At 41.7% G+C, this 22,333-nt stretch overlaps 1 protein-coding gene across 2 annotated transcripts; it reads left to right on the top strand.

Moving 5' to 3' along the window:
• Positions 1-9,144: 9,144 nt before the first annotated feature.
• Positions 9,145-20,737, top strand: znf346 (zinc finger protein 346). 2 transcript variants are annotated; one of them, XM_076274175.1, is made up of 7 exons: positions 9,145-9,236; positions 9,709-9,812; positions 10,319-10,414; positions 10,656-10,812; positions 11,037-11,246; positions 16,452-16,551; positions 17,237-20,737. In XM_076274175.1, exons 1-7 carry the CDS (start codon positions 9,179-9,181, stop codon positions 17,358-17,360), a joined length of 849 nt encoding a protein of 282 aa, XP_076130290.1. In that variant the 5' UTR covers positions 9,145-9,178; the 3' UTR covers positions 17,361-20,737. The 2 variants fall into 2 exon arrangements, with proteins under 2 accessions (XP_076130290.1, XP_076130291.1); XM_076274176.1 differs by lacking the exon at positions 9,145-9,236 and having other exon boundaries at positions 9,725-9,812; positions 10,302-10,414.
• The last annotated feature ends 1,596 nt before the right edge of the window (positions 20,738-22,333 follow it).

The raw sequence follows: 22,333 nt of genomic DNA, 5'->3' as shown, positions 1-22,333 counted from the left end.
TACCAGTGTTTGCTATGTGCCTATATGTACACAATGTAGTAATTAAGAGGTCTACTCTAAAATCTACGGAGCCAGGGAAGGGTCACGTTGGTAAATATTCTTAGACCGCACTATTGCGTTCCCTCGCAATAGTTTTGCGTTCCTTCGCAATACTTTTGTGGTCCTCAGGATCATTTTTATTCGTTGCTTTGCAGTTTCAACTTGGGCTCCGTACATTTCAGTCCCCATTCACGCAGCGCTGTCAGCGCGTTAGTTAATGGTCAGTGTCATATCAGAGCGCACAGTGAGTGAGTGGGATGGGGGGAGAGCTAGGGAGAGGGTAGGCTAACTCAATGCACACACACACACAGCAGACAGCAACATGGATTCACGAGAAAATGGGATCCGTGAGAGGAGAAATAGTTGCTGCAACTTGCACAGCTGTGAGGGTCCTTATGAACTGGCATTACTATAGTTGCCAGCCTCGCATTAAAGTGAGGATTTTAAAGTATCGTTTATCCAATTCGACATTGGATGTGGTGCGGTTCGCTGAGGGAGCAGCAGCATCGAGTTATTGTGAGGGAACACAAAAAGTATTGCGAGGGAACTCAAAAGTTATTTCAATTCAATTTCAATTGTACTTAGAGCGCCAAAACATTACACATGTCTCATGGTGCTTTACAGAGTGTTAGACAATCAGATAAAAGAAAAGAAACCCCATGGGTAACAGGGGCGAGGAAGAATTGGAGATGCATATAGGAAGAAACCTCGAGCAGATCCACGACTCAAGGGCCTGACATCTGCCAAGGGTCAAATACAGAACAGTAAGGTCTGTATCTGACATGACAAATGCATAAGTTAGTCAGGTGTAGAGAATAGTACATGGTGTTTAAAGCCACCTGAGGTGAATGTTACAAGAGGTGGGATGGTTATGGTAAAAATGCATTAATCCTAATTTAAAGTTAAAATAGTAGGAAATGGAATTGTCCAGGGGATTAGGAGTTGGGATAGGGCAAGTAGTGGGTCTGCAGTACGGGCCAGGAATCCAGGCAGAGTTTTCATAGGCTGGTGGTTGGTCGCTAGGCTGTACACCTAGGCTGAGGCAACATGATCTGAGAAGGTTAGTTGGTTGTCGAGAACAACTCCTAGATTTCTTGCAGTCCTGGTAGGTGAAACAGACAGGGAGTCAAATTTGATGTTGATGTCGTGGTGTATGGTAGGTTTAGCTGGGAGGACCAGCAGTTCAGTCTTGGAGAGGTTCAGCTGGAGGTGGTGTGCCTTCATCCATGTAGCTATGTCTGAGAGGCAATCCGAGATCCGTGCTGAAACCAAGTTGTCATCAGGTGGAAAGGACAGATAGAGCTGTGTGTCGTCTGCATAGCAGTGGTATGAGAAGCCATGCGAACGGATAATCTGTCCCAAGGAGGTGATGTAGATAGCAAAGAGAAGGGGGCCCAGCACTATAAGTATAAGTATACACGAATCCGGCGAGCGTTCTGTGGAGGCTGCCATCTTGTGGCGACGCCATTAACTTACTGGTATGTTAAACCTCCGTGATAACGCACCCTCAATGACAGCTACGGCGGGGCAGTATGGCTTGTTGGATTGATGATGTTAGACAGTGGCCTCCGGTCACAGATGAAGGTACAAGCGATTTTACAGATTATTTATGAAAATAGCTTAGAGTAGAGAATGAGGAAATAAAGACATAATTGGGACTAGGTTGATATTATATCTACTTAACTACTTTAGCTAGCTAACGTTAGCAATAACTATGCTAGCTAGGCTAGCTAACGAGGAAACTACAAATATCTGTCCATTTGGCATGTTTTCCCACTCGACATTATAAAAGAAGTAGTGAGACAGTCATAAATTGCGGGCTGTTATCCCAGTGGACACAACCAATCCAATATGATATGTAAACAAACCTCCGTGATGACGCACCCTCAATGACAGCTACAGCCAGGCAGTATGGCTTGTTGGGTTGATGATGTTAGACAGTGGCCTCCGGTCACAGATGAAGGTACAAGCGATCTTACAGATTATTTATGAAAATAGCTTAGAGTAGAGAATGAGGGAATACGTAATTGGGACTAGGTTGATATTATATCTACTTAACTACTGTAGCTCTAACGTCAGCAATAACTATGCTAGCTAGGCTAGCTAACGAGGAAACTATAAAAATATCTGTCCATTTGGCAACAATAAATAACGTTAAATGAATGGATATTAAATAAACGAATTCATGTTATTCATTTGTGACCATTGTTTATATAATTTTCACATTTCAAAAGGAAAGGGTAAGGTACAGCTAACTGCTATCTGTGCAAACCGTATGGTAACGTTAGGCTACCAGACAGGGGCAGTCGTATTTTGTGTATCTCACATTTTTCTTTTGTTCCAACTGGTAATTTTATTGCTGCTATTGGAACAATTGAAAACAGAACATATTTTCCCACTCGACATTACAAAAGAAGTAGTGAGACAGTCGTAAATCGCGGGCTGTTATCCCAGTGGACGCAACAAATCCAATAGGAGGCACTGGCGCAATGCTACCCAGCAACAGTTCAGTAATGGCGCCCGCTTACTTCCGGTAGTTTCGCCGGATTCGTGTATATATACTCTTTTGATCCCGTGAGGGAAATTTGGTCTCTGCATTTATCCATCTCTCCCAATCCGTGAATTAGTGAAACACAGCACACAGTGTGGTGAAGCACACACTAATCCCGGCGCAGTGAGCTGCCTGCATCAACAGCGGCGCTCGGGGAGCAGTTAGGGGTTAGGTGCCTTGCTTAAGGGCACTTCAGCCGTGCCTACTGGTCGGGGTTCGAACCGGCAACCCTCCGGTTACAGGTCTGAAGTGCTAACCAGTAGGCCACGGCTGCCCCTGAAATTTTTTTTTTACCCTGTGGTGAGATGGTGAGGTGCAGATAGCTGACCAAGCCGTGTGAGCAGAACCGGAGATTCCCATGTTAGCGAGTATAGAGAGAAGGATGCGGTGATTAACCGTGTCAAAGGCAGCCGATAAGTTAAGCAGAATGAGTACTGATGACCGAGCGGTCGCCCTGGCTTCTTTTAAGGCTTCTGTTACAGACAGCAGAGCCATTTCGGTAGAGTGGCCGCTTTTGAACCCAGACTGATTTGGATCCAGAAGGTTGTTCTGTGAAAGGAAGTCAGAGACCTGTTTGGAGACTGCTCGTTCAATGCCTTTGGATAGGAAAGGCAGGAGTGAGACAGGGCGGTAGTTCTCGACCTGAGCAGGGTTGAGAGAAGCTTTCTTAAGTAACGGTGTTACCCGGGCCATTTTGAACGCTGTTGGAAATGTGCCGGAGGTTAGCGAGGCATTGATCACATGTGTGATAGCTGGTGCGATGGTCGGGCTGATGGACTGAAGTAGGCTCGTAGGTATAGGGTCCAGCGAGCATGTGGTAGAACGGTTACATGTCAGGAGTCTAGATACTTCACTCTCGGAGAGAGGCGCGAATGCTGAAAAAGATGTTCCAGCAGCCCCTAGAGGTTGTAGGAGTGCGGTATCTGAGTCAGGTGCGTTGTGTGGGCATGTAGATAATTGACTGCTGATTGCCGCCACTTTGTTTGTAAAAAATGAGGCAAGGGTATCAGTGTAAGGCTGGATGGAGGAGGAGGCAGCTGAGGGTTGAGTAGCGATTTGAAGGTTTTCGAGTGTCTGTAGCTAGTACAGTACGCTGTGTTTGGAAAATAGGGTCCCGCTGGATTTTCATGTAAAAATTTATTTTTTTGCATATTTTGCTAATATAGAGTCTAAGGATCAAGATTTTTTTTGTCTTCAAATTTTCACGATCCATCTTTAGTGTTTTTTTCTGTATGTTTTAAAATAAGCGATTATATCTAGTCCGAAAAGTGATTTTCACATTTTCTTCTAATTTTTTGACAATTAATTCCACTTTTTGCACACAAAACCCCCAGATAATGTAGAAAGGTTGTTGGTTCTAAAACAATATCCATAGTTTTCAAACTTTGAGTGTCTGAAAAGTGTAAAAACACCTCCACCCTTGTTGCCTATGTCAAAAACGATTTCTTAATCTTTGCTTTTCTTGATGCTTTCCTTGACCTGCCATGTCATTCTATTGTCTACCTTAAGAGAAATTTGTCTTGGAAATAATCTATAATAATAATAATAGTACAGGCAACACAGGTGACATAGGCATGGGTAGTTGAGTAACAGTAGGTTAAATTAACAAACAAAAGAATATAAGGTACAAACAAACAGACAAACCACGGATGGCCCTCTCACAGCCTGAACTAATACAAAAAACAAAAAACTCAAGGGAAAACATTGCTCAGACACTAAACGATGTGCATTTGCTCTCTTTAAAAGCTACGGGTTATCCACAGCCAACAGGCCGGGCGTGCGAGAGAAGCAATGAAGTCTTAGAATTAAGAATAAAGCCATGTTCTTCCAACAACAACAACCACAAACACCCATGCGGCAAAAATATCAAATGACCGGCTGTGTTCTCCCAGAGAGGAAGCTACGTATATGATCACCACCCACAGGTGGACGTGTGCGCCAGCGCTGCAGGTCAGCCTTTCTGCATACACACCTGTCTTTAAAGTTCACCATCCTGGTAGCATACCTATCTACTGCCAAGGCTTGAAGGGGACGGGGAGAATATTTACTTCTGCTACACTGGCAGAGAACTCATGTGAAACAGACTGTGGGAGGTGGAAGGGGTTTGAATGCTGTCCGGCAGTATTATGAGTGGAACGTCTTAAGGGGGCCCTTTTCCCCATACAGCCTGATCTTATAGTGTGTGCCAATTCCATCAAGACACTCCACAATTTCATACTTGGTAGACACCCATGTATCCTGGATTTTGTGGCGACCATGAAAATGGTTCTTGCAAAAGAGTTTACATATATTTAGCAGACACCAAAGTCACTTACATACTGTATGTCAGCTATATTACAAGAGATCACATTGTCCCCGGAGCAACTTGGGGTTAAGTGCCTTGCTCAAGGGCATAACAGTGAAAGCCGGGAATTGAACCGACCGACAACTTTCAGGCTACTGCACGCTAGCCCAGCTCCTTAACCACTACACTACCACTGCCCACTAGAAAAAGACTAGAGTGCCAGGTGGTAATATGGGTACAGTCAGTGTCAGGACCGCACACTGCAATCTCCCAGAAGAACTACATTTATTGAGTTAAAAACATAACGCAACGTTTCGACCCACCAGGGTCTTCATGATGACCCTGGTGGGTCGAAACGTTGCGTTATGTGTTATGATGGCAGTGTGCGGACAACTACTCTTCTTTCCTTGATAAGCTTTTTTGTCCTGCACCTGGCCTCAGTGAGGTGGGATGTGCATACAACCACTTTGAAGAGGACTACAGTGTTAGGACCACCATGCCTACGATATGCCGCAGCCTCTTCTAAGTGTCTCCTAGCACTAGCATAGACAGAAGTCAGGTACTCTTGATGTTGCACCACCCAATCAGTCGGTGGACTGACCCTGTGGTCACCTCCAGTATATCCAAGTAGGTGGTCGACTGGTAACTGTGGCTTCTGACCGAACATCAGCTCGTATGGGGAGTGCTGTGTGGACTGGTACACGGTGGTATTATAGGCGAACAGGAGCTGAGGGAGCAACTGGGGCCATTTACGCTTCTTTTCAGGGGGTAAGGTCCTGAGCAAGTCATGAAGTGTCCTGTTGAAACGTTCACATTGACCATTCCCCTCTGGATGATAAGTGGTGGTTCTAGTCTTTGTTATAGGTGTCACACAGGTGTTTCAACAGCTCCTCCTCAAAGCTGCTCCCCTGATCAGAGTGGATTCTCCTTTGCACGCCATACACATAAAACCATCTCTCAGTTAGAATCTTAGCTACGGTGGAAGCTCTCTGATCAGGGGTGGGAAAGGCCTGGGTAAACTTTGAGAAAACATTTGTGACTACCAGAACATTCTCTTGTCCTGTGCTAGCCCAATCCAAGAGAGTAAAGTCAATGGAGATTATCTACAAAGGCTTAGGGGCTAGCATATTTCCCAAGAAGGTTCTGGCTTGGGTTGTCTTGCTTTAGCAAGCACAGTGCTCACACTCAGAACACCACTTTTGCACCTCATGCCACATCTGGGGCCAGTAGCACCTCTGTCATATCAGATCTGTGGTCTGTCCACCCCCAGATGGCCGTGGTTGTTGTGTAGACTAGTGAGCACTTTGACTCGCAACACCTTTGGCAGTAAAAGCTGCAGCACTGGATCCCTGGAAGGAGGAGACTGGATCGCTCGGTACAAGGTCCCATCCACTTCCTGTATCTGGGACCACTGCTTTATCAATTGCGGACTTCCCTTGGTTCACTCCACTTGTCTTAACGGGTATGTGGTCGTCCCTGTCACCAAAACCACAGGTATCTGGAAATACGGGTATGTGGTCGTCCCTGTCACCAAAACCACAGGTATCTGGAAATACAGGGATCAGTCCCTTGCAGGACTTTCCGGTCTCTTTTGGTTCGACCAGGGATGGTGTCCACCATACAAGATTCTGTCATCCAAGAGTCTTGGATAGGTGCACTTGAGGCTTGCATGTTGGCTATGGCAAGCGGCAGGGGGATGTCCAGGCCGTGTGACACAAATCGCAAAGTGTTAGTGGGGCTTGTGGGAAGCCTAGAAAGGGTATCGGCATTGCAATTAGCTGGCCCAGGACAATATTTGATGTTGTAATAAAGAGGGCAAGCTGAGAAACCCAGCAATGTTCCAGAGCGCCCAGTTTCGCTGACTGCAAGTATGGGAGGGGATTGTTGTCAGTGTACACGGTGAACGTGTTGCCCAGGAGATACTTGACATTTTTTTCTGTGATTGCCCACTTGACTGCAAGGAGTTTGAGTTTCATGGCACTATAATTTGACATGTTCCTCTCACTTGGCCGCAAGTCCCAGGCTATTGGTCGCTGTAACCCATCCTTCTCCTGTGACAAAACTGCCCCCAATCCTGCATGGCATGCATCCGTCTCTAAGATAAAGGGATGACTGAAATCGGCATAACCTAGGACTGGTGCTTGAACAAGCCATTCTTTTAAGGCTCTGAATCCAGAAAAAGTTCTGAAGGCAAACCTGAACGTATACATTCAATGTTAACTATCCAATATTCAGATGTCTGTAATTGAAATGTATGCAAATTAGTGCATAATTAATGAGATATTGTTAAATTACATGCTTAAACATATATTTTCAGAAAACTTGTAATGCAAAAAAATATTGTCTCTACATAACTAATCAACTAGTAAAGTTTCATAAGAATATCAAGGAGTTAAATTTTTTACCCTATTCACCCGTTCTATGTTGCCTATGGAGGCCAGTTTTAGGCCGCAAATGCTAATTAGCAGGTTTAAAACTAAAAAATCAGCTAAGTAAATATGATATTCAGAATCAGCACCCAAAAATTAGGCAGAATACCCTCTTTACCAGTGTTTTCTCACATTTGACCCCCAAGTGATAGTAGTCCCAGTCTTAATTATGCATTATATAAATGATGATGTCATCTAAGTGTGAAAATGGATCGTGAAAATTTGAAGACAAAAAAAATCTTGTTCCTTAGACTCTATACTAGCAAAATATGCAAAAAAAACAATTTTTACAAGAAAATCCAGCGGAATTACACAAGACACCGTACTAAGCGCTGTTGATTTTGTCATTGTAGAAAGCCGTCTTAGCAGCAGTGAGGTCAGGAGTGTCTTGTAGTTTTTGAGGTCATCAGTTAGTTTGGATTTGTGCCATTTCCTCTCCGCGGCTCTGAGTTTGGTGTGCTGCGATCGGAGGGTATCATTTAGCCATGGATGAGAGTGTTTGGATCGAGCTGGCCTTGTGGTAAGAGGCACAGCTCGTGTAGACACGAGCTTGTGGTAAGAGGGCACAGCTCGTGTAGACACGAGCTCAATTTCTGAGATTGAAGTCAGAATTTCTGTGAGAAAAAAAGTCAAAATTTTCGAGATAAAAGTAAAATATTTTGAGATAAAAGTCAAAATTTTTGAAATAAAAGTCAAACTTTTTGAAATAAAAGTCAAACTTTTTGAGAAAGTCAGAAATAATTTCTGAGATTAAAGTCAGAATTTCTGAGAAGGAAAGTCAAAATTTTCCAGAAACGAAGTCAGAAATAATTTCTGAGATTAAAGTCAGAAATTTTTACTTTAAAGTCAGAAATTCTTACTTTAATCTCAGAAATAATTTCTGTCCAAGTGTTTTACGTTGAAATGGGTCATGCAGCATGCTGTCACCTACCGGTAATCAAACCGAACCATTCTGTAGCTAAATGCATGCTAGGACTATAGAAAGTGATGTTTTTATTATTAAAATGCACATAGCCTATGTTAGACCTACATAATTATAAACATAGGCTATCTACCACCTTGTTTGGGTAAGATTTCTGGAAACTTGTTGTTGATTTGTGGCAAAGAAACCAGTTATTGGCAAACTTCCAGCAACATAAATGAGAATTTTGCCAGTGGCAAATATTCGCCAGGTTTGCCACGTACCACAAGTCTGCCAGTAGGTTAGCTTGCTAACATTCCTAGGCTAGGCTATTTCTCAAGTGTGTATCATTTTCAAGGAATCTTTATTGTCATTTCTACATTCACATGTAGGCGAAATTTAGTAGCCTAGGCCCTAGCCTACTCAGATCATGTTTGATTAAACAAGGCCGAATTGTTTGTCCCTATTCACTATCGTTTGATTTATAATCCTTAGGCCCAGCCTACCTGCACTTCCCAATTCTGCAAAGAATGAGTTCTAGGTTTATTATAATTTGTATGGTGATTTTTGTATGTAATAAAAAAATAAAAAAATAAAAAAAGAGTTCTAGGTTGATGATATTTAAAGCCAATGAAATAAGTGACAAATAAAGGCCCTGACTCATAAAACCAGCTGATTGGTCAATGTTTTTTTTTTTCAGTTAGTAGAATACCTAACTCTGTTGACTCTCTTTTTATTTTCTTCATAGCCTACCTTTATTTTCAATACACACACACACACACACACAAAAGCTGTTTGATCCACTCATTATTGATACACTGATCCATGATCAGCTGGGTGTGCGCGGGTAGCTCCAGCTCGCTCTCGGTAACAAAAACATTTCCCATGATTCCAAACGGTACTACGAAAACACCGCCGTTCGGGTTCCACGAGTTTCCTGTCTGGCCGGGAGCCAAGCTCTGCCTCCTGGAAATATGGCGAACGAAGAGCCCAATGGAGGATTTCCCTACTTACCATCAGGGGCAGCGGAAGGTAAGAGTGCTAGTAATTTGCCTAGACACTTAGGCATTCATTTGTTATTTTCAACAATTCATGCTAGTCGCACACTTTGTCGAACAATGAGCTGTTGGAATGGTGTGTTAGCTTGTCAGTGAGCTAGCATAACAAAATGCCCCTTCAATGAGAGTCAGGCATGCAGCATAATACTAGCAAGGTGTCTCGCTTTACTTAACCTGTAAGTTAGCCAAGGTCGATGTAAGGCTTTTCATCACGTGTCTATACCTAAAACGTGCAGACTAGATTACCTGGATGTGTAAGGTTTAAAACATTTTATTTTAGTATGCTGTGTGGTTAATTTCCTAGCTTATTATTTGCCCGCATTCCCCTATCCTCAAGATATGAACCTCTATGTAGGCTAACTTTCTAGCCTTAGATCGAAGCACCTTTACACTACACGATATGATTGCAAACGTCTGTCATATTGCCGTTGTTTGTTTCAATACAGTTGACAGGCTGATCAAGGAAAACAGTGACTTGTTTTCAGATGCCCAATGTAAAGTGTGCAGCGCCGTGTTGATCTCCGACTCTCAAAAGCTTGCACATTACCAGGTTCGTATTTCTAGTGCAGTGGCCGCCGTGGCTGTAGCTCAAGTGCCAATTTTGATTGTGATTCTGGTAACATATTGCATGCATTCCAGTGCTCTAATAAGTATCTGGTGGTTTTGACCTCTTTAGGAGTACAGGCCTACAAATTATGGAGTCATTACAAAATACTGCCTGTTGTTCACTTGTTTATTGTTAATAAGCAAGCCATACAAAACTGGATTTTATTTTGTGTTTCTGGTCTACAGGCTAAATTATTATTAGCTCACCATTCCTAAAGACAGAAGAAGACTGGTCTCACCTGTAAGCCATTCAGTGCCAGATCTCACCTAGCCATTCAGTGCTTTGATAGTCTGGGTCTTCAGTTGTTGGGTTGAGAAATTCCTGTAGGGGTTTGAGGGGGTGCTGTTTCAGTCATCATAAGCAGGCATGATCTCTGACGAAGTCTATGGATGTTTGTGTAGGAATGAACTGAAAACTATTCTAACTATATAGCCTAATATATTTTGCAGAGCAAGAAGCATGCTAACAAAGTACGACGCTACATGTACATCCACAAAGATGATAACCCCCTTGTAAAACGATTAAAAGTCTCCACAACTGAAGAAGTAAGTGAAAAAAATAACTTTAAGGCATTGCATCACATTCATTGTAGTTCCATTGCAGATGTTAAGCTCTATTTTGCTCCTGGGTATTAGTATTACAAGTGTAGAGACAATACTTAGAGAAAGTGTGGCAAATTTATGCAAGTTTACAAGCTTTATTTTCAGGTAAATTGGGTGTAGATAATAATAATTATTATTATTAATATAATTATATTATTAATATAATGACATGCAAATCTATCAGCCGGAGACCATTAACAGTGGAGGAGATCGGTTAAAGGCCTGTCACATCTGCAATATGACCTTCTACACACCAGTGATTGCGGAGTCACACTACCAAGGCAAGGTGCATGCAAAAAACCTGAAGCTTAGGATGGGCACCCCCACTATCCCGCAACCAGGTGTGAGACCATTTGTGTACCTTATATTTCTACAATAGAATTTTATATATGTATTGTATTCGTGCATTCTTAGTTAGTGAATTGTTATTCAATTTATATATTTGTTGATGAGCATGCATGTTTGTTAGTTGAAAAAAAAAACATGTCTTTACATCAATTAACTGAAATAAACTCAAAGCATTCAAATGGAGAGAAGTAGCTAAAGCTATGCCCTGGACCCCTAGTCTTACCTCAGGCCAAGATCCAGGACCAGGCGAAGATGGATGGGCCGAAGCAGGAGGTGGGCCCGGCCCCGGAGGGCACCATGGATGACCGTTCCTGCAGCTTGTGCAACGCCACCTTCAACAACCCCCTGATGGCCCAGCAGCACTACGTGGGCAAGAAGCACCAGAAGCAAATGGCCAAGCCCAAGGCCAGCCAGGCCCAAGGCACCGGTGAGCTGCTGCTGCTGTTGCCACGGCCTCCATTATTTGTCTGCTTTTCTGTCCCATTCAGCCTGCCTCCAGGGATGGGGCAGATGAAATTGAGTTGTCTCTCCTAATTCTGGGACAGTTATTATTGTACGCTGGCCTTGTTCAATATGTGGGCGAATGTGGTGCTGGTTCTCAGTAGGCGTTTTTCCACCAACAGAGAACAAATTCTTGAACAGGTTCCGTTCAGAATTGTGCTATCTAGTGAACCAGCCCGCATTTCCACCAGTTTTGAATCAAACCAAGGGTGCGTCATCAACAGTGCTGCGTGCAAAACAAAAGTTAATCTGATGCATGAACGGGAGAATAATATGACAGTTGTCCCGTAAAAATGGCAGAAATTAGCTGTGTAAAATGCTAGTTAACGTCTGCAGTCTAGTGTTAGTTGACAACTATTGTTTACTCATGGCAACAGTTGATGAGGAGGGAAAGCGCATGGTTTAAGCTTTCTCCCCTCTGAACAGTAAAGGGACACGCCCACTCTGGTTCACAGGAAAAAACAACTATTTTCTGGTTCAAGCATCGAACCGAAGTGCCACGTTTCGGCGTTTTTTGTTTGGTCGAAATGCTCCGACCGAGTTCAAATGTTGGTTTGCGAACAGGAACGGAGCCGGTTCTCTGTTGGTGGAAAAGGGCTAACACCTGAGCCTGTGGACTCCAGGTGTGTGAGGTTTTAAGAAGCATGTTTCAGAGTGCACTTTTCAGTGTCTGGCCTCTTGCTTGACTGAATTCCACTGAGTGAGTTCAGAGACAGATAGCAGCCATGTTCCAGCATTCCGGCACTGTAGCTGGGATTCTACTGGGCATGGCTAACACAGCATGTACTTTTTCGAGGACTAACCGTTGAGGGTGTTTGAGTCTTCTCTTAGGCGATGTTCAGACAAATCGGATTTCCTCCCAAAATCCAATGTTTAGAGACAAACAGTCTGCACTGTTATGTGTGTAATCAGATCAGATTTGTGTGTCTAGACATCACCAACTTATCAGTATGGGTTCCTGTGGTAATGACATTAATGTCATTGGAGGTACATCATCTTGCCACCAGGCCATTTATTTTGGCATCTGTCCACAGACTTTTTGTTCTCCATGTTTTCATTTCTCCCTCACACTGTCAAAGAGTATAGAACCAATGAATCAATAGCTGGTGTCAGACATAGGTGTAAGTCTGCATGTTCTGCGGATATCAAGCGGTTGGGTAGCCTAGAAATCTAGACGCACCCTAGCGGCGGCAAATTAATTTGCTCAGCCTGTACGTCTAGTAGCAAACCATAGGGATTTCTATTGGCTGACGCCGTGGACGTCATCCAATCAGAGCGCTCTATTTTGTTAGAGAGTCTTAAGGCGGTCTTAACAGGATGACGACAGTCCTGCGACGGTGAACAACAAGGAAGGTGGCTATGGCGAACGAAGAGCGGTTGTTTGAATCGGCGTTGGCATCAACTTTGGAGGAGTTGGACTTACTTTGAAAGTTAAGCAACACAATGCACTTAAGTAATTCCTTTTGAAGAAGGATGTATTTGCCGTTTTGCCGACCGGATACGGATATGGTCGTAGCGCTGGCCTATTGCATGCCTAGACAGTTTGAAAGACAATTCTCTGCCCGCCCCTTGGATTAAGCGAGGTGAATGGGTCGATTCCAGGCTAGCGGTTGGGCCATATATCTGAACAACATATCCCGACATTTGGAACTTCGGACTTAGGCGGCTCTTACACTATTGCCCTCCTAGTATTTCAGACGGGGGGTGGGGTGGGGGGTATTAAGATCGTCTTGGTAGTGTATAGGTCTAATTGAGTGCCTGTCACTTTAAGACGTTTGAGGGAACCCTTGCAATTGTAACACAGTTGAAAGGCTGCTGATGTGTGGATGCAATTCATAACGTTTTCTACATAGTTTAAATAAAGGTTCGTACTTCTCCTTGGGACAAGCACTTTTGAATTTTGGAAAACACTTTTCCATTAACATCGGGATTTTGCAAACATTCAGTGTCAGAGTCAATAAAATGAGCCCTTCAACGAAATTGACAAGCAGCTGTAAGTAGGCTAAGCATGCTAAATTCGACATCCAAACAGTATTCTAACGTTAGCTTTGAGATACTGCTTGATTTCATAACTTAACTTAGTTTAGTCTCTTCAATGTAGCCTACTATGTTGTGATAAGACCTTAGCAATGCTTCTATGTGGCAACAACAATCCTTCAACAATCGTGAATATTTCCTTAAATGCACATGCAGAGGAGTGGCAGCAGGCTACGAGAGAGAGCGGGGCGGGGCAAGGAAAGGCTGCGTGCGTAAAAAGCGCAGCTCAATGGCAATGCAAGCATTTGACCTTATATTTAAATTAAATTAAATTAAATATAGAATATTAATCTGTGGCGGCCGATTTAGTCAATGTATGGGAAACACTGATGTAAATTAGCTCATGTCTGAACGAAGAGAAGAATATGCGGAGATTCGGTTCATGTGCGTCGGTGTCGTTCACACATAATGTCCGCATGCAAGCATCATATCTGAATCACCCGAAGGGTAGGACATCAATTTGACAAAGATCCGCATATAGAGCGGAGGACGTGTCTGAAAACAGTTAATCAGTGTCCAGTCAGGTCTGTAGCACTAGCCAGTAGCAGCTTGAATTCCAGCACTTCTGTAGAAATTCGATTGGAATCACATTTCAAACCACCTTCAAATCTGAATTGCAAACATTGGGTTTCATGTAGGGAAAGCTGGTACAGGCCCACCAGATCTATGTGCCTGTACATGTCAGCTTGTGATAGGCGTCAGCTTACTGTTATTGAATGTCACTTAGGGATGTAACGATTACTTTTAAAAATACCGCAATTTTTTATTTTTTATTTAAACCTTTATTTTACCAGGAAGGTCCCATTGACACACGATGTCTCTTCTGCCAGGGAGTCCTGGTGAAGATGGCAGCAATTTTTTTTTTTTTTTTTTAAAAGACAAAGAAAATACAACATGGGACATGGGTACAGAGCAAAGACATCAACAGCACACCAACACAAAGGACACAGAGTCAGAGACAACAAAGCACACTGACAACAACAGCACACTAACACAGAGGACACAGAGTCAGAGACAACAAAGCACACTAACACAGAAGACGGAGTCAGAGACAACAAAGACTAAGGAGAGCTATAATATATTTGAAAAAATAGAACACTAGAAGCAGTGATACTGCTCAGTGTAAGCAAGCTTTAAAATACTTTTAAAATCATTTAAGGAGGGTAAGGAGTCCATGTTAAGTGTGTGTTGTAGCTCATTCCATGCATGTGGTGCAAAGGATGAAAAGGCAGATTTTCCCAATTTAGTTCGGGAAGTTGAAGACTGTAGGAGGAGCTTGTTTGAGGAACGGGTGTTGTATGTAGAAGGGCAAAATGACAAAAGACTACAAATATAACTGGGAAGTTTGCCCATTAGGGCCTTTGCTATAAAGATTAAAATATGGATTTTTCTTCTTAGATGCAGTGAAGTCCATTGAACCTTTTCATATAGCATGCAGTGATGTGTTCTAGAAGGTGCTCCTATTACAAACCGCAAAGCAGAGTGATACACCACATCCAGTTTCTTTAGGAGGCCTAAAGAGGCATGCATATATATTAAGTCACCATAATCTAACACTGATAAAAAGGTACTTTGGACTAATGTTTTTCTTGCAGTAAAAGGAAAGCAATTCTTTAAACGGAAGTAAAACCTTACTTAGGCTTCAATTTCTTTAAAAGATTATCTATGTGAACATCAAAAGATAACTTGTCATCAAGCCAGATGCCAAGGTATTTATATGAGGTTACCCTTTCTATATGAGTGCCATCCAGTGACAGTATTTTACAGTCAGAAATTGACCGTGCCCGTGTGAAAGTCATATATTTTGTTTTTTTGGCATTTAATACCAGTTTTAACTTGACTAAAGACATTTGTAGTGAATCAAATGCAGCCTGTAGGGTATCCATTGCCTCTTGTATTGAGGGAGCAATAGCATAAACAATTGTATCATCTGCATAAAGGTGTACCTTGGCCGGGTCTAAACCCAAACCTATGTTATTTATATACAGAGAAAACAAAATAGGACCTAAGATTGACCCTTGTGGGACACCAGTCTTTACTCCCAGATATACAGAGTGACAATCCTCTAAGGAGACACACTGTGTTCTCCTAGTTAAGTAGTCATCAAACCAGGCCAATACAGAGTCACTGAAGCCCAAAGTACACAGCCTTTGTAATAAGAGATTGTGATCAACAGTATCAAATGCCTTGGATAAATCAATGAAAAGAGTGGCGCATGATTTTTTGTGGTCCAAGGCAGTAATAATGTCATTTGTGACAGCTGTTACAGCAGTTGTAGTACTGTGACCTTGCCTAAAGCCAGACTGTGTGGGACTGTGAAAGATTTTTAGCTGTTCATTTACAAGGGATTCTAATACTTTGGCTATAATGGATAATCTGGATATGGGGCGGTAATTATCCAATGCAGAAGGATCACCTCCTTTTAGTAACGGGAGGACCTGAGCTGACTTCCAGGAGCTGGGAATAGACCCACTACATAAACTAAGATTAAAAATTGAGGCAATGGGTTCAGTAATCAGGTCTGCTGCGGTCTTTAAAAAAAATGGTTCTATCTGGTCTGGTCCAGAGGACTTTTTACAGTCCAGGGTTGAAAGGGCCTTATGAACTTGGGAGGCAAGAATCGTTGAAAAATGGAATTTGTGTGCAGTCACGTGTAGTTGTAATTGCACGCTCCTCAATATTTACTGATATACTGGATTGAGTATTCACCCCAATAATATAATACCGAAAACCGTGATAATTTTGGTCACTATAACCATGAGGTTAAATTTTCATACCGTTACATCCCTAGTGTCACTAAAGGCTTGGTCATCATGTTTCAGTTTGTCATCACTGAGCCTGTAAAGGTATTTTATTATGCAATATGAAACAGCTTATTTATTTAAAGGACAAATATGCATCAATTTGGTTCCCCACTGTATTTATATGTTGAATGTTGAATTTTTTTCTATATATGGTGTTCCAGTTGTCTTACAGAGATCATGTTTATCATTGACTCCTAAATGACTACTTCTCTGTATGAGGCTTATGTTTCAGCACTATTATAGTGAACTCATTGACTCTGCGCATCTCTCCCATTCTGTGATCCCTACAGCAACAGTCTTAAAGGGATACCCATGCAAGGTGTGCAACATAGAGCTAAACTCACAGAAACAGTATGATGCACACATCAGTGGCTCCAAACACAAGAACCAGTACGTATTTCACCCTCAAGGCAAACACCTCCATCCCCCACTTTGAAATACACGTCAGCTACAGGAACCGTACCACTTATTATTGTCGTGTTTTTGCATAGGTGCATACTCCATGGAGGAATAGGCTATTGTACAGTAATAGGTCACTATTGTTGCACTGTTACTGTATTTGATAGTCGCACAGACAGAAGATGGACTGAATGTCCTCTGGAGGCTATCATATAGCTCCTGTATAAAGACGGAGATTGCCTCAGTCATTGCAAGCGCCTCTTGATTGATTAATCACCTACTATGTGGATACTGTTTTTAGAATTGATTTAGATTAAGTGTTATTTAGTATAATTTGTATTTTAGTATATTTAGTATATTCTTTATGTTCTACTGTCCTTATTGCTTAGTTGTGTTTTTTATATTATATACTTTTAATTACTTTTTTCTGCTGTTAGTGAATGTGTGTGAGATGTCTGTATGCTACTGAGCCCTTGAATTTCCCCTGGGGATCAATAAAGTATCTATCTATCTATCTATCTATCTATCTATTGAAGCGGCATATTAAGACCATGAATGTTTTACTGTAATGTCTAGAGGGGTCAATGCAAAACTAGGATTGTCTTTGTGCGGTAATTCTTATTGATGGTTTGGGCGACTGATTATCAGTTAAACGATTGTCTTACCTTCTCGGCAGAGTCAAATTGGCGAGTGGAAGTCAGGCCCCTGAGGTCACCCCAAGTGAAGACTCCACACTCCCCCCTGTGGTCAGTGAGTGGAACAGCAAGCCAGAGGCAGCCATCGATGGGTTCCAGGAGTGATGGTATGGCATACCACCAGAACCAGACCCATAACAGCTACTTCTAGGGTCCGTGGGCCTCCCAGCTTTGTCTGATGCAAAAGTCTCTTTCTACCTTTAGGCTCTGTGTCCACCAGTCGCGTTTTTTGAGCTGACTGCGCACTCATCCTCATTTTCAGAGTGTTTGTCAAGTGTTTATTGTTGCTAGGTTACGAAGTTTTGATTGATCGTCGATAGAGAAGTGACATAGAAGAGGACAGCACTGTTCTAAAAGTTGACCAGATTTCAACTTTCAGCACTCTGTGCGCTGCGGGAAAAAAAAACAGTCAGCGCCAAGGGCTTTTTGCCACCGAGGACGCAAAAAAGGTGATTGGGTGGACACAGGTCCTTGATGTTTATCTCTTTATCTTTGCCACCGTCTTCCCCCTTCTCTATCACTCACTCAGTCACTCAGTCTCTCTGGGGTTTTTTTCTGTTGTTGTCCAAGCGGTGGCCAGTACAAGAGTTCATAGTCCTCTAAATGAATGAACAAGCAGAGAAATTAGGCCTCTTAAGAGAGATATGTTTGGAACTTTTTTGGCAGATCTATAGTTTCGGCATGGCTTGGCTAACTCACAAAGAGGGATGCCTTCCTATCTCTGCTCCACATTTGGAACAGGAAGGAACTGAACCAGGAGGAGCAGTGTCAACATCTGATCCCATAATGCATTTAGTCATGTCAGGTTTTTTTTTTTTTAATTGAGACTATATTTATTGTTTGTTTATAACAGTATTTAGTCTTTGTTTTTTATCTGTATGGATTGGTGAAAGTAGTGTTATTTTAACTTTGTCGTTTTATTTTAACTTGGACTAACTTCAAAGTACGTGTATTTCATCAAGAGATATTTCCGAAATTGTTCCTACATACATATTGTATGTTGTTTTTTGTTATTTGTGTTTGTTTACAACATCTCCTCTGTTCATGTGAGTTAATTTGCAAAAAGCTAAATTATTCTTTAATCTGTAGCCAGCAGAATGAGTTTCAAAGTGGTACAGTGTAATTTACCACTACTGTGTGTGTATTTTTTGTTTGTTTGTTCCTTAATTTGATATGGTAGGATCAGAGAAGGAATTTCATGTTTATTTACACACTCCTACCCCAGTGAGGATGAGGAGATGATTTAAGTACATATGGTACTGTTGAAGCATAGTGCAGAATGCATTGTGCTTCTCGTATAAAAATGCATATCTATGTATATTGCTGCAATAACAATATGAAGGCTGTTGTCCTTGCATAGTTCTAAATGATGTCATACTAAGTCATGTGACTATTTTTTATTTATCCGCATAAAGGGCTTTCTTGTGCGTTTCAGCCCAGTGATTTGTTGCCATGAACTCAATTTCCTCAGTCCTTTAAAGCCTTTAATGAATGTAAAATCTGGATAGAGTTTTGAATGCAGGATTTTTTATAAAGGTTTGCTGTAGCAGATTGTTGCTTTTTTTCGTGTAAAGAAAGACAAATATTTTTATTTTCTACAAAGATGGATTGACTGGCAAACCTAAATTAAAATAACTGCTTTGATGTTGAATGTCTGTTAATTTAAATGTAGAATGGCTTATTTGGTCTAATTAATAAGTACTCCTTGTAATCTGACAGTTTAGAGGTGTATTACTACTGTAATTTGAATTATAGTATTTGAGGCTACAATATGCAACATGTGCTAATCAAGCTGACATTAGCCAGAGTTTTCAAAAGTAGCTTAGATTCTAAACAAACTGTCTCCTCCTGGCCCTTCCCTGTCCCTGCTTTGACTAGCCAGTCACCTACACCAACACCTAATGTTTGACTGACATTATGAATGCTCTGTTTCTGATTTTCTGATTGGCTAAAGACTGAGGCTTGCTGAGAAGCTTCAGAAAGGGAACATCTGTGTTGATGTGTGTTTGATGAGCTTGGCTTGCAGAAGTGGGGTTAATTGTCCATACTGAGGTATGCTGTCTTGTGCATTTTTAAATTAAGAATTTACATACTGTAGCTTTAAGGGCACTTGTTAGAAAGTCTGCAGCAGATTGGAAGGCTCTAAGACTCTGATGCCTTTGTGTTTTTAGCAATGCACTTTGCTGGCCAATGAATATGTGACTGACATAAGTGGTGGTAGTGATTGGAGTACACCTGTTTTTAACTGTTTTTTTCATGTGCTTTTACTCTCTTGGCCATTTTGTATAATTTCATACATTTATGTAACAATATTATCAGATCATGACTTAGCCTTTACTTAGTAACGTATAATGACATGGTTCTTGCTACAGTTTCACAAATATCACCACTATCTAGACTCTGAAGTCTTGGATCTTCAGATATGATGAGCATTCATCATATTTACCCGGCGGCCAGAACGAGGCTAAAGGGTACACTTGCCATTACACCTCAGTCCAGCAGATGGTGGTTATGCACTCTGTTTGCAAACTGCCAAAAAAAAAAAACTCACTGAAGAAGAACAGGCCAGTGAACTCTTCTTTTTAGGTAAGATTTTTTTTGGCAATTTTGCAAACGGAGTGCATTATCACCACCATCTGCTGGACTTAGGTGTAATGGCAAGTGTAGCCTACCCTCTAGCCTCGTTCTGGCCGCTGGGTGAATAAGGCGAATGGTCCAAGACATCTGCTGTTGTTAAAGATTGCCATGGTAAATATCCAAATCTGGCCCTACCAAGTCAGAAAATGAAATATGCCCTCAGAGACTTAAGGCAATGCTTAATTAACTAAAGAAAGTGAGATTCTCCTGAAGAAACCGATATGATTCCTGTGAGCAAGTCTATTAAATGTTTGAGAGGCCTGGCCATTAGCTGTGGCCTCTCACATGTAGCCTAACATGGAGGCTACACCGGGCACGTAACTGAAGCGTTTTGTGGGTGTTGCTGCAACAATTAGCTTCCGCTTTAATCAATGGAACTGACACCTGGATAGCGGCGAAATTTGACAATTTCAAACAGTCCACACAAGACCATCATGTCATTTATTAAAATGGTAAGAACTAAGCTAGTTCATTTTTAGTTATTTTAAGTCTGAACTGTATGTTGGCATATTTCCCTCACGGGATCAAAACAGTATATATACTTATATACTTACTTAAATGCTATTTTTAAATTCCGATCACTTACAGTCAACTTAATCAAGCTAACAACTTAGATAGCCAAACAGATAATCATGAAAAAATCTTGTTTCAACTAGGTGTTCTCTTAACATTGAGAGATATAGATAATCGTGCTGACTGACATTAGCCAATGTTTGACATGTCATTTTTACGTCTGACCTCATTTGTAGAAAACCCATTTTGCAACTAATTGTCAGGTTTGGTGTCAAAAGAATGGTCTTTGTTTTTGCCTCATGACTCATTTTGAAAATTGTTCATCCAGTAAACTATATCTTTTTAAAAAAATTCAGACACTTGTGTTCTTTTTTCCCTTTCCACCCAACTAGATAGATAGATAGATAGATAGATAGATAGATAGATAGATACTTTATTGATCCCCAGGGGAAATTCAAGGTCTCAGTAGACAACACACACACATTCACTAACAGCAAAAAAGTCATTAAAAGTATATAATATAAAAACACAACTAAACAATAAGGACAGTAGAAGATAAAGAATATACTAAATATACTAAAATACAAATTATACTAACACTTAATCTAAATAAATTCTAAAAACAGTATCCACATAGTGGTGATTAATCAATCAAGAGGCGCTTGCAATGACTGAGGCAGGGACTGAGCCTATGATTCTCTGTGCATAGTAAGGTAAGGTAATGTGCTCTGTGTGAGTGAGTGTCTACAGTGCCATGAGGGAGATATTTCTCTCCGTATTGGTCATGGTCATCTTAAAAGGGAGAATAATTGGTGGTGTAGCCTATATTATGTCAACTAATGTGATGTTAAGATCCTACTAACTGACAGTTTTGTAGTTATTTTTGACCTCAAATTAAGACTGAAAACATGAGTGAAGGTATTCAGTTGCATAAAAGGCTTCTCTTTGTATATAATTTGTCTTACTAAAGGGAACCTTAAGAAACTAGAACCTCTCTAGAATCACCGATGTTGCCTTTGCCAAGTTTGTCCTCTAGATGGTGCACTTGACAAATCTAATTCCACTTACACCTCCTCATAGTCAATAGTCATGCGTATGTCGGGGCTTGCCAGTTGAATATCTAAACAAGGAAAACCATTACCCAAGTTTGGACACCCTACATTGTGTTAGTGTTCAAAAGAGGAATTTCAATTCTTAAGTGATTTCTGGAACTAATATCTCTGACTGATAGCATGGCCATACACTTTAGCACATGTGACAAACACAGTGAATAGTGAATTGAGTGTAGTTGTTATGGTCAATAGTATTACCAGTGCAGCTAAAGACTGTCCCCCAGTCCTACAGTAAGAGGAAGCGCTCTAATCAGTATGAACTGAAGGGTGAAACTCTGTGTGGAGTCCTCAGTTGTAGGTCTACCTGCTGAAAACACCCTCTGTGTGAGCTAAAGGGTGAATGCCCTCCATTTTGCCTAGGTCCAAGTTCCATTCATAAAAAAACGAGAGAGAAGTGGGAGGGAGAGAAGGCTGGAGGCTCACTGCTTTCATTGATAACATCTATTTACTCTAAGCAAAGGGGTGGAGGGGAGTCAGAGGGGCCCTACCCCATTCATAAAGCGTCTCAGTCGGGACGTCTCACTTTGTAAACATGCTGGCTGCGCCATGGTTACAGCACGGCCAGACCTGGGGCGATCAATCCTATTCCTAAAGCCCACCTCTAACCGGAATATTGTCAAGATACCCCTGCTCTGAGCACACCTGATTAAAGTCTGTGTAAGTTCTGGATCCTGAGTGGCTAAATCAGGTGGATTCAGCTTATTGTGAGGGCAACTGATGAGTTTAGTCAGGTATGCAAGACAGATACAAATGGTGGGCAGTTATGGGGGTGTATGTATGTTCTGTGTTTGAGTTTGCTCAATTACATCCCTCCTA

This window comes from Alosa pseudoharengus, unplaced genomic scaffold (genome assembly GCF_046254945.1).
Source record: "Alosa pseudoharengus isolate Yale_2024_CS ecotype anadromous, Long Island Sound unplaced genomic scaffold, YU_APseudo_1.1 YU_APseudo_1.1_scf_8, whole genome shotgun sequence".
Taxonomy (NCBI): domain Eukaryota; kingdom Metazoa; phylum Chordata; class Actinopteri; order Clupeiformes; family Clupeidae; genus Alosa; species Alosa pseudoharengus.
This window is presented reverse-complemented; position numbering and strand designations above follow the sequence as displayed.

Coding starts and splice junctions, on each gene's coding strand:
- znf346 (XM_076274175.1), top strand. CDS start 9,179: ATGGCGAACGAAGAGCCCAATGGAGGATTTCCCTACTTACCATCAGGG. Junction 9,237..9,708: donor ACCATCAGGGGCAGCGGAAG/GTAAGAGTGCTA, acceptor GTTTCAATACAG/TTGACAGGCTGATCAAGGAA. Junction 11,247..16,451: donor CAGCCAGGCCCAAGGCACCG/GTGAGCTGCTGC, acceptor TGATCCCTACAG/CAACAGTCTTAAAGGGATAC.